Source organism: Neoarius graeffei, chromosome 9 (genome assembly GCF_027579695.1).
Source record: "Neoarius graeffei isolate fNeoGra1 chromosome 9, fNeoGra1.pri, whole genome shotgun sequence".
Taxonomy (NCBI): domain Eukaryota; kingdom Metazoa; phylum Chordata; class Actinopteri; order Siluriformes; family Ariidae; genus Neoarius; species Neoarius graeffei.
In genome coordinates this window covers 12,902,338-12,915,581 of record NC_083577.1, presented here as the reverse complement: position 1 = coordinate 12,915,581, position 13,244 = coordinate 12,902,338, and the positions used below count along the sequence as shown (strand labels likewise).

General features: G+C 40.0%; 1 protein-coding gene across 5 annotated transcripts in view; it reads left to right on the top strand.

The window, feature by feature from the left end:
• pms1 (PMS1 homolog 1, mismatch repair system component) overlaps positions 1-13,244 on the top strand; it is a 94,026-nt gene that overhangs the window by 56,242 nt on the left and 24,540 nt on the right. For all 5 annotated transcript variants that reach the window (XM_060929019.1, XM_060929017.1, XM_060929020.1 and 2 more), the window contains one exon: positions 10,854-10,976. In XM_060929019.1, coding sequence (XP_060785002.1) covers positions 10,854-10,976 — 123 coding nt within the window. The remainder of the gene's footprint in view (positions 1-10,853; positions 10,977-13,244) is intronic.

Below are 13,244 nucleotides of genomic sequence, written 5' to 3'. Positions count from 1 at the left end.
GTGCCTGGTACATGAATCCCATAACCTATAGTAATTGATAGAACAATATCAACAATTCAAAAACTCTTTAATTGTATAAATTTCAAATGGTTTGCAATTAATTGTGATCCACTGTTTTTATCGTTTCAACCGCGCATCAGACCATCGTCCAATTGAAAATGTCATTCACACACTTTTCTTCCCCATGAGAATTTTGAAAAGTTGGCAAGTATGAATGAGAGCAGCACCTTCCCGAGTGGGATGGATACCGTCCCACCCTAACAGGCCAGCAGTGCCCTCAAAATTAACCCAATTATCTATAAAGCCCACACTGTTTTCAGAGCACCACCTGGATAGTTCAGCGACCATAACCTGCTGTAAGCTACATTGCCACGCTGCATTGGGATGGGGCCAGAGCATTTTTATTTAAATAGTTTTATTTGTGTTATTTACTGAACTGAAAAGTGGTAACTTCTTTAAACTTTCATTCATCATCAGATAGTGCTCTGTCCTGGTCAGGATCAAGTTGGATCTGAAGAGAATTCACCTCTAATGGGATGCTCGTCCATTGCAGAGCACCATGAAAACACGCATTCACACATTCCTTACTTGCACCATTGAAAGTATTACGTAGTAGTTTGATAAATGCCTTAAATACAGTATATTTACATAGAAATGTTTGCGATGTGTTTAGTTGTTCTGGTGCTGATTTGTTGGTTGGTGGTGTATTTTTTGTATTCCTGTGAGAAGTAAATGGTTGTGTTTCGTGCTGATGTCATAGGGGACATTTGTTCTTGCTAGTGCAGTTACAATGGCATTAAATAGCAGAAACATTATTTAATAGGCATTTAATAATTATATACTCCGGTTTTGATTTGATTCAATTCATTATCCTGACTGTCAGTAAAGAGGCAGATGAACGGATGTAATTGCTGGAAGATTTTGTTAAAAATCAAGTTTAACAAAATTTAACATTACACGAAGACAGAGTCAGGAAACAGGCAAGGTTCGTACAAGGCACAAACAGAGTATCAGAGAGAAGGTGAAAGGCAGAGTCCAAATAAACAAAACAAAATCAATACCAGAGAAGCGAGACAACGATACAAGGTTTAGCAACATGAGACATTAGGTACTGCACGTATACTTTGGAAAGCCAGTGTACTTATAAGTGTACGCTGTGATTGCAGTCTGATCAGGAGCAGGTGCATGGTAATTAGTCCTTGAGGCGCACGCTGCATGTTCAGAGCACAAGTGCACGTGAACATGACGATGACTAGTCTATTCACTTGGATTCTCCGAATGTTTTGAACAAAATTTGATGAAACTTTATGATTAAAAAGGCTTCTTTTTTATTTATGAATCGTAAACAATGCAAAGCATGCATAAAACTAAGTAAACCAAAAGGTGCTATGAACAGAGGTTTAATATTGTAAACAAAGTGTAATATAGGTTTACCATGTCTTAAAAATAAATAGATACGTTTATCAATTCTCACAAAAATGTGATTGAATAAACAAAGTCCCATACCCAGGGAACATAATCAGTTAAAACATAATGAGCACCATAGCCATGTCTGATTGGTCATTTTAACAGGAATTAGTGCTTCAAAGTTGGCTAAAGTGCCTGTCTTCCGTGACCGCCATGAAAGAATGTGATTATGTGGGCCAGCTTTACTGTCAGGATTTCAGACAGTAAACATTTCCCTTTCCCTTTTAGACTGAAAAATTTAGGGAAGAGAATATTTAAATGAATCATGCATTTTGCATTTTGATTTACTAAGGTTTGCAGTCATCAATTTAAGATGTTAGGAAGATGTTTTCAAAACATATTGATTGCCAAGGCATGCTATTCTGTACCCGTTTTCAACCCTATGCAAATTTGCTCTGCTCTTGGTAGACTGCGTTGGTCTACGATACACATTGTCACGTTTGCATTGTGATACATCGTTTACACCTCTCATGATCAGGTTTCAGTGTTGGCGCCTAAAAACAAAACTGTAAGAGCTTCTTTTTTCATTTTCCACTGATGTTCACCATCATATTAATGAGATATCCAGAGTAGAAGTAGTGGACTCAAAGTCCTAGAATCTATGAGATGATGAGTGAGATGGTATATCTGCAGAATTAGTGCAGTTAAAGCTTTGGATGCTATCCAGTTTGAGCAGCGTGTAGAGATGAGAAGGTGAGGGCGCTGGATAGACTAAAGGACTAAAGTGCTGCTGCATCGCTCTCATTAGGAAGAGATGATGTAAGAGCTAAATTCCAGAGCACCATTCTGTGAAGGTTATCAGACGGCATTGTGGGTAATGGAGGAAACTCTTAACCAAAGTGAAAATATACCAACATGTTATAAAATTAATGGAAAATTGCAAGCAGTGTTTAAAAGGTGTTGGCTCTGAGGTCAGCATTATTTTCTTTTTTTATGATGATGTGCAAGGCAAGTTTATTTATATAGCACATTTCATACACAATGGCAGTTCAATGTGCTTTACAGAAGCAAAAACAAAAACAGTAAACAATAGAGAAATAAAATTACATAAAATAATTTTATTTTTATTCTAAAACAATTAATTAAAAGAATTAAAATAATTAAAAGAAAATAATAAGAATTAAACAATAGTAGAAATAAAATAATAAAATGCCAAAAAGAAAAAGGAGAAAAAGAAAAAGAAACCAGCGGAATAAAATAGAATAAAGTTAAATTTAAAACATACAGAGAAAGTAAAGATTATAAAAAATGTAAAAATATTAATTATTTAACAGAAAGCATCTGAAAACAGCTTGGTCTTTAACCTAGATTTGAAGCTGCCAACAGCAGGAGCATTTTTAATGTCCTCTGGCAGTTGGTTCCATAGCTGTACTGCATAGTAGCTAAAAGCTGCTTCACCACACTTTGTTTTAACAACTGGTTTTAATAGTAAATTTTTCTGTTGCGATCTGGTAGATCTGATTGGGTTAGGCCGCTGCAACATATCAGAGAGGTAATTGGGCCCTGTACCATTTAGAGATTTGTATACCAGCAGCAATACTTTAAAGTCAATTCTGTAGCTTACTGGAAGCCAGTGAAGGGACCTTAGAATTGGAGTAATGTGCTCTGTTCTTTTTGTTCGTGTGAGAACCCTCGCCGCTGCATTTTGAACCAGCTGAAGTTGTTTGATGGTCTTTTTTGGCAAGCCTGTGAAAAGGCCATTGCAGTAATCAACCCTACTAGAGATGAAGGCATGTATTAGTTTTTCCAGATCATTTTTTGACATAAGTCCTCTTAGTTTGGAAATGTTTTTTAGGTGATAAAATGCCGTTTTAGTGATTGCTTTCATGTGATTGTCAAAGTTTAGCTCGCTGTCAATGAAAACACCAAGATTTTTAACCATTTCTTTAGTTTTAATCCCTTTTGTGTCAAGAATAGTGGTAATCCTGAGTCTTTCGTCTTTTTTTCCAAATAGAATTACTTCTGTTTTATCTGTGTTCAGCTGAAGAAAATTTTGTGACATCCAGCTATTGATTTGATCGATACACTGGTAGAGACATTCAAGGGGGGCATAATCATTAGGTGATAGAGCAAAATAAATTTGGGTATCATCTGCATAGCAGTGATACAAAATTGAATTTTTATTGATAATTTTCCCAAGGGGCGGCACGGTGGTGTAGTGGTTAGCGCTGTCGCCTCACAGCAAGAAGGTCCTGGGTTCGAGCCCCGGGGCCGGCGAGGGCCTTTCTGTGTGGAGTTTGCATGTTCTCCCCGTGTCCGCGTGGGTTTCCTCCGGGTGCTCCGGTTTCCCCCACAGTCCAAAGACATGCAGGTTAGGTTAACTGGTGACTCTAGATTGACCGTGGGTGTGGATGTGAGTGTGAATGGTTGTCTGTGTCTGTGTGTCGGCCCTGTGATGACCTGGCGACTTGTCCAGGGTGTACCCCGCCTCTCGCCCGTAGTCAGCTGGGATAGGCTCCAGCTTGCCTGCGACCCTGTAGAAGGATAAAGCGGCTAGAGATAATGAATGAATGAATGAATTTTCCCAAGTGGGAGCATATAAAGGTTGAAAAGTAATGGTCCAAGAATCGACCCCTGGGGGACACCACAGGTCAAGGGCATTGACGTTGAGGAACAATTTCCCAGGGTAACAAAGAAGCTTCTATCTTTTAAGTATGATTTTAACCAATTGATAACTTTACCAGTCAATCCAACCCAGTGTTCAAGTCGATATAGCAGTATGTTGTGATCAACAGTATCAAAAGCTGCACTGAGGTCCAGTAATACCAGGACCGATGTTTTGCCTGCATCAGTATTAAGACGTATGTCATTTATAACTTTAATCAGCGCTGTTTCAGTGCTATGATTGGCACGAAATCCTGACTGAAAATTATCAAAACGGCTGTTTGATATCAAGAAGGCAGTTAATTGATTGAAGACAATTTTTTCCAGGATTTTCCCGATGAATGGTAGATTTGATATTGGCCTGTAGTTATTTAACACTGAAGGATCCAGATTATTATTTTTAAGAAGGGGCTTTACAACAGCTTTTTTTAGGGACACAGGAACAACGCCAGTCTCCAAGGATGTATTTATAATTTGAAGCACATCTGTAATTATAAGATGAAGAACAGACTTAAAAAAGTTGGTGGGCAGAATGTCCAGTTCAGATGTTGAGGAACTGAGATTTTGTACAGTTTTTTCAAGAGTCTCATAATCAATTAAACAAAATTCTGACATTGTGTTAAAGTTATCTATCTGTGTCATTGGTGATTGCAGTTTTTCAATTTTTTGCAACTGAGATATATTATGAGAAATATTCTGCCTTATTTTATCAATTTTACCTTTGAAAAAAGATGCAAACTCATTGCATTTATTAACTGATAGAAGTTCAGGTGCTAATTGTGGTGGGGCATTAGTTAGCTTCTCTACTGTTGAAAATAGCACACGGGCATTGTTCATATTCCTGCTGATGATGTTGGAGAAGAAAGACTGTCTTGCTTTACGAATTTCATAATTATAATTACAAAGCATCTCTTTATGGATTTGATAATGGATGTGAAGTTTAGATTTGCGCCATTTTCTTTCAGTCTTTCTAACATTCTCTCTTTAGCAGTTTAACAGCCGGGTACTGCTTCCATGGTGCTTTCTGCTTATCATTGACTCTTTTTATTTTGAATGGAGCAATATCATCCATAATTTGGGTCATATTTAAATTAAAAAATTCCAGTAAATCATCTACAGAGTCTGACATTTTGGTTGAGTTCTGAGAGAGAGCTTGCTCAAAAAGAACACGTGTTGTCGTTTATGACTCTCCTACCTATAGTCGTTGAGCTATTCTGAATGTGAGGAGACATAGAAACTTCAAAGAAAACACAGAAATGATCAGATAAGGCCAGGTCAACAACAGTATAAGAAACAGTAAGACCCTTTGTGATGACGAGGTCAAGAGTATGACCACGAGAGTGGGTCGGTCCCTGTACATGTTGTACCAGGTTAAAATTATCAATAATTGCAAATAGTTCTTTGGCATAAATGTTATCAGTATTATCTACATGCAAGTTAAAATCCCCAGATATAATAAGACAATCAAACTCTAAGCAAATGACTGATAACAGTTCACCAAACTCTTCAAGAAAGACTTTGGCTGAATGTCTCGGAGGCCTATAAATAGTTAATAATAATATGTTAGGAGAGCATGTAACAAGTGCACATAAGTGTTCAAAGGACGTAAAATCACCAAGTGAGGATTGTTTACATTGAAAAGAGACTTTGAATATATTTGCGATCCCTCCACCTTTCCCTTGTAGTACATAATGAACATACATAAGGGTAGTGCATAATGAACTAAAATAATCCTGAGCTATTGTACTTTTGCATTAAATTAAAATGATCAGTGACCTTCAAGTATGTTAAAGCTGATCTCAAGTGCTTCATGCCAGGATTAGTCTCATATATCGGTGGGTGATATGATGAAAAATATCATTAGCTCATCTGGCCATAAGGCATCATCCGTCATCCACAATTCATTTAAATCGTATCTTCGTCAATTCTCCATAGATTTCCGTTCCGATTATTTTGTTTGAAAGAACTCATCACTTTGCACAAAACTTGGTCATTGTTTTGCAAATTTTTTTCTAACAAGTTAGTAAGGGTAGTATCTCACTGGGCTGCAACAGCCTGTGACTAGTTGGAGACATAACAATTGCGATAAAATATGTGAATTAGCGACAATTTTCACTTGGAATCACACTGAATTGATATTCGCATATTTTATCACAATTGTTGTGTCTCCAACTGTCGCAGCCCAGTGAGATACACGCGCACTTCCTGTCTCACAGAAACTGACTTGAGAAGGATTCGTGATGGCTTTGGGACACCAGCGATGCATTTACGGCTATTTTGATAGAAATTTTGTCGCACGAATTTTTTGAACATGTTCAAAATTTCAGCGACAAAGGAGCAACTCATGCGAGGAAATTGAGAAGCCCCGCGAATGTTTCAAGACACTTTTGAAACTCTCTCGCGAATGACGTTGCAATTTGTCGCAAGCTGTCGCAGCCCAGTGAGATACTGGCTTAATTAGGCCAAATTAACTTACTGTATGGATGTTCCAATAAGTGCATAAACAAGCTCCAGTTAGTTCAAAATGCAGCAGCAAGAGTCCTTACTAGAACTAGAAAATATGACCACATCACGCCTGTCTTATCCACACTGCATTGGCTCCCAATCAAATTTCGTATTGATTATAAAATACTACTATTGACCTTTAAAGCACTAAATGGTCTCGCACCACAGTACCTGAGTGAAATTCTGCTCCTCTATGACCCGCCACGCCTACTTAGATCAAAAGGTGCAGGCTATCTGCTGGTACCTCGTATAGTGAAGGCTACATCAGGGGGCAGAGCCTTTTCTTACAAAGCCCCACTGTTATGGAACAACCTTCCAAGTAATGTTCGGGAATCAGACACAGTCTCAGCATTTAAGTCTAGGCTGAAAACATATCTGTTTAGTCAAGCCTTTTGTTAATGGTGTTTATGAGGTAAAGGAGTAGATCTGGAGGGTCCTCACACATAGAGTGTTTTGGTAAACTGGGATGTATGGATGCTGTCAGTCCCCACTCGCTTGCTCACTCGAGTTTGTTGACGGTGTAGTGGCTAGCTGCTTTATGTCCCGGGGCTCCCTCATGCCTGTGTTACCTTCTGGCTCTCTCCTTTTAGTTATGCTGTCATAGTTAGTTGCTGGAGTCCCTGCTTGTACTCGGTGCAATATGTATACTGTTCCTACTTATTCAGGTGACATTGGGCATACCTAACCACCTGTGTTTTCTTTCCCTCCTCCCCACCCCAAATCTGTCCCTCTGAGTTACATGGAGTCAACAGGAAATCTTTTGGTGGAGACCTCAACTGGCTATCGTAGCCTGCAGGGAATCGGCCGTCAGACATTCTGTCGCATGTCCCAGACCCGGTGAAATGTAACTGAATTGTCTTGGCCAGCCCTAAGGGTCCCATCTGCATCTCATCATTGCTGAGGAGTGTGCTCCCATCACCCAATCAAGCATCCAGCCAGAGCAGGTCATGATATATTTTACCATATTAACATGCCATTGTGTGTTATGCCTGATGTACAGACTCTCGTCTCTGCGAGCCTACCACACAGATTTAATACTTGTCATTTTTAGGGCATACCTAACAATGTGTTTTCTTTCTCTCTCTCTTCCCCCCCCATCTGTCCCTCTGAGTTACATGTTGATCCTGGGATTGAGATGCTGGCCTCTTCTGCCCCTCGGACCTGCTTGATCCATCCTGGTGCCCTGTGTCTGGTCGGAGTTTTATCGCCCCACTCCTGTGAAGGACGGCCCCATGAGGACAGTTGAGGGTTATACCTGTTAAAACTGTTAATATTATAGTCAGGCTGTCTGTTGTTGCCCAAATGAGGATGGGTTCCCTTTTGAGTCTGGTTCCTCTCGAGGTTTCTTCCTCATGTCGTCTGAGGGAGTTTTTCCTTGCCACCGTCGCCACAGGCTTGCTCATTGGGGATAGATTAGGGATAAAATTAGCTCATGTTTTAAGTCGTTCAAATTCTGTAAAGCTGCTTTGCGACAATGTTTATTGTTAAAAGCGCTGTACAAATAAACTTGATTTGATTTGATTTGATTAACGAATTTCCAGGCCTCTCACTAGAATTTTCTCTCCTTTCTCATTTCTCATTTGATTCCAGTTCTGATTGATGTTTTGGGTAGGTCTTGGGTAGATCTTCTCATGACCAAAACTTGCTCGTTTGGTTGTTGATTTTCCTGTTGTAAACAATTTGTTTCCAATTTTATTTTCAGTTAAATTGCATCTCCTCCCTCAGTTCTCAATGGATTTAAGTTCTGATTGTTTTATTTGAAAAAACTAGTCATTCTGCACAAAACTTGGTCATTGTATTGTCAAATCTTTGCTAACACGTTAGTAAACAAAATTTCTTTTTTCTTCTGACTAGAATTGTATCTCATCTCTCATCCGATTTCAGTTCTGATCAATGTTTTGGGTCGATCTTCCCATGAGGAACATCCATTCATCCATTGTCTGTAGCCGCTTATCCTGTTCTATAGGGTCGCAGGCAAGCTGGAGAAACCCACGCTGACTATTGCCGAGAGGCGGGGTACACCCTGGACAAGTCGCCAGGTTATCACAGGGCTGACATAGAGACAAACAACCATTCACACCTATGGTCAATTTAGAGTCACCAATTAGCCGAACCTACATGTCTTTGGACTGTGGGGGAAACCGGAGCACCTGGAGGAAACCCACGCAGACACAGGGAGAACATGCAAACTCCACACAGAAAGGCCCTCGCCGGCTGCTGGGCTCAAACCCAGGACCTTCTTGCTGTGAGGCGACAGTGCTAACCACTACACCATCGTGCCATTACGATTGGCCATTACAATTGGGGCTGGCTAGGCTGCAGGAGTTCCAGAAGGAACTCAAAAATGACAACCAACCACCTTTGGGTCTCCACTCTGGACTTTTTCATGTGTGGATATGGCCGCAAGGCAGCGGAAGTTTGAAGTCATGGTTCCTTCCCCTAGATAGAATGCCCTCTCAGGCTAACGAGTTCTATCTGCCCAAAGCAACTGGTTTTGTGTGAATGTGTATGCATCAGCACACACTATGCTGATACTCTCAGGGTCTCTCTAATAACGTGTATGTCCAGGATACAGTGAGAATTTCCTCACGTCACGTGGCCTCTTAGAGGAACAGGTGTCTAACAGGTCAGGTGGATGGACCTTGTGCTGATGCCCTGCTTCAACGCTTTAATTGCTGCACCATATGTTCAGTTCTCTGTACACAAAAGTACTAGGAATTTCCTCCATGTAGCCCCTTGCTAAACGTAGAAGTACATGCATACAGGATGGGTCATGCTGCAAAAAGCCTACATCTCAGACGAGGACACGTCTTCGTTGGACGCGTGTTATTTATAAGACGTTCTCGGAATCAGCATCCATGTTACATGGAGAAAAACAAATTTATTGTTTGTTTGTTTTTTTTTATGCCTTTTCTCAAGCATGTCTGTTTCAGCAATCAGTCATTATCCAAGAGAGAAGTGCACTCGTCAGGCTGGACACCATGCCAAGAACGTAAGCAAATCCTTCCTAACCCCCTCGAGCCCCATCCACCTTATGAATGTGACACGTGCAGAGTGCAGCAAAGTGTTAGGGTGCTTCATACAGGTTATACAGTGGGGATGGATGCCATTCATAGCAGTTACTTGGCTTCAGTTGGGGTATCGTTTATACTGGATGGGAAATGCTTTCCTTGCTGTCGGAACAGATATAGGAAAGTTACAAAGTCTGGAGTTAACACCATGAATTTAAATTAAAACCAACATTATTGGACCTTTTATACTCTCATAATGCATTTATATATTTTTTATGAATAAAGAAATGTGATTACGATAAGTCAAGGGGAAGGTATTAGCATAAGACTGGCGGATTTTGTATTTTTTCCTAATTATTTTGACTTCTTGTCTGGCTGATTTGGTCATGTTGAAAACTATTTTGAATGAGTGAGGTCATTTTTTTTCTCCCCCCAGCCACTATCATTGTGCTGCTTTCCCAAATGACATTAATTGAATTTCATGGCAGAGGACTTCTCTCTTTTTTTTTTTTTTTGGCAGTGTGATCCACATCCTGTTATGCTGGAATAATAATTTCCATTCAGTCGGTGAAGCTCCAGGAACAGGCTCACCTGTGCTGCAGTAATTGACAAAATGCTGTAAAACCAATGTGTACTTAATAAGCGCTTATTGTGGAAGTTACAATACCAGCAATTATAGTTTGTATTATAAGAGGGCAATAAAACTGGCATCTTGCTGGTCGACTGCTGTGTTTGTTAATTCAGAAGCATCCGAATGTAGGAGTCATTTGGAACTGCTCCTTGTCTCAACAATTTTGCTGGCCTATACTGTGTTTTGCCAAGTTTTTTTTTTTTTTAATCACAAATTGTCTGAGCTTGGCAAGAGTGCCTAGTCACAAGATGACAAATGCGTTCTGACCAGCCTGGGAAATCCTAATGAGGCAGTCAGATGGAGGTCAGAGATTGTGCCAAAAAATTTATGCCAAAAAATTTCACATACACCTCATGCACTGACATTTTACAAAGATCATACAGGTCAAGATGGCAGATATGGAGGTTCTGGATTGGGTTACACATAACATGAATTTAAATTATCATTATAGAAATTTACCTTCACATTGTGTCTATTGGGACAAAAAAATAGCCAGAAAACTGTGTAAACAGTATGGTATGGGACACCCCTTTTACTCCAAACCATTTTTGTAAAATATCAGTGTCTCATGTCAGCTTTAAATTGCAAAAAACACCCCAGTCCTTGATTCTATCAATCTTCTCATGTTTAAATAGATCACCATCGAGGGTTACCTTCCTAAGCCGAACTCCGATCTCAGCGTAACAAGTTCCAGTACCTTAGACAAGACGTTTATTTATGTGAACAATCGGCCTGTGAATCACAAAGATATCCTGAAGGTATGTGCATGTGTTTATTCTTAATCTTATGTAATAGCATGGAATGGTTCAGTGAAAAGAACTTGCACCTGCCAAGAAATGTTTGGTATCTGACGTTTGCTTCTTTACTTTTACACTGGAGCTACATGGCCAATGAAGCTAACAAGTAATAGAAGTCTACCTCATACAGTCACTGCTGACTTTAATAGGAACACCTGTACACCTGCTCATCCAAGCAGTTATCCAATCAACCAATCATGTGACAGCAGTACAATGCATACGTTCTTGCAGATGCAGGTCAAGAGCTTCAGTTAATATTCGAACTTATGATTTCTCAAGTTTAAACATTACATCAAGAAAAGCAAAACACATTCAGTGAGTGGCAGTTCTGAGGGCAGAAATACCTGTTGACAAAAAGGTCTGAGGAGAATGGTGACTCTGGGTCAAGCTGACAAGGCGGCTACAGTAACTCGGATAATCACTCTTTACAACCGTGTTGAACAGAAAATCATCTCAAATGCATAGTGTATCTAAACTTGAATCAGATGGACCACAATAGCAGAAGACAACATCGGGTTCTGGTCTTCTTACCCAAGAAATGGAATATGAGGCTACACCAAAACTGTATGTTTGAAGTCGGAAAAAGACTAGGTTATATTTTTCCAGATCGTGAGTTCTACTACAAAGACCATCATAAAAATGGTACCTGCTACCATCTGGCAAGGCATGCCGCAATACAGGGAGTCAAATTCTCACAGTTACCAGAGGATCAGCCCCCCACTGTAACCCTAGCTTTGTAAACAGTGAGAGGCCGAGGACTACGGAAATGGACATCAGCACCAGTGTGCCTTGTGGCATGGGAAGGACGTTGATTATTTTTCCAATCTTCAACTAGACGTATAACTGCATATAAATAAATATTTTAAATTAAAAGAAGGGAGTATCCTTATTAGCTCATCTGGCCGACAGGCGATACCATCATGTATTGTCCGTTGTCTAGCCATTGTCCATCCGGCGTCATCCACATTTCATGAAAATCGCTTCTTCTATCTCAATTCTTCACCAATTTTTATTCTTTTTCACATGAAGGTAGAGGTACCTAGGGTGCATATAACTTCTACCCAGATTTGCTTAATTAGTTATTAATTAAGTTGTGGACTAATTAAGCCTGAATGTCATGGCAATATTGGGCTTTCAATGATTTCTCTGAACTGTTTGTTTTCTGTGGCAAAATGATTGTACAACAATTTCTTTAAGAAAAAAACAACATGAATTTGGTGCAGAAGTTTTAATTTATTTTGGGTTTTCTGAAATCAACACAGGGTCAAAATTAATGTACATACACTCACTTAGATTATTAATTCAGAGGTGCTGAAACTTCCAAAATGTCTCTTATCTTGCCAAGGCCAAGGCCTCTTAAATTCCTGTTGGTGATTATGATTGGCTACAGCTGGTAGCTTCTCTGTGCCTTCATAAAAAAGGTCTGTTTACAGCACTTATGGGATTGACCAACACACTAAAATGGGAAAGTCCAAGGAGCTCAGTGCAAATCTGAGAAAGAGGATCGCAGATGTACACAACTCAGGAATGCCTCTTAGAGCTATTTCTAAACAACTGCAGATCCCAAGATCAGTTCAAACAATTATATGTAAGTTACTGGGAGGTGTAGTCACTTTGCCAAGCCACTTTGCTTCAAGAAAACCCAAACTGTCACCCTCAGCTGAAAGGAAATTGGTTTGGATGGTCAGGAACAACCCAGGAACCACCATGGCACAGCCCTGCCATGAACTGGAAGCTGATGGATCACTGTCTCCAGTTCAGTGAGTTTTATATCACCATGGACTAAGAGGCTGCTATCCAAAAAATAACCCCCTGCTCCAAAATTGACGCCTTCAGGCTTAACTAAAGTTTGCAGTTGACCACATGAAAAGAAAAAGCTTTCTGGAGGAAAGCTGTATGGTCACATGAGACAAAGATTGAGTTGTTTGGCCACAGTGACCACCATGTACAGAGGAACACTGTAACCAGCTGGTGGTGGTGGTAGCAGCATCATGCTCTGGGGCTGTTTTGCTGCCAGTGGAACTGGTTCATTGCACAAAGTGGATGGAATAATGAAGAAGGAAGACTACCTCAGAATTCTTCAGCATAACCTCAAACCATTGGAAACTTGAACATGATTGGGAGTCACAACAGGACAATGAAACCAAACACGTATCAGATCTGGTTGTGGAGGATAAAGCAGGCTAACATTAAGCTTAAAACAAGCCATGACTTCAACCCTGTACAATC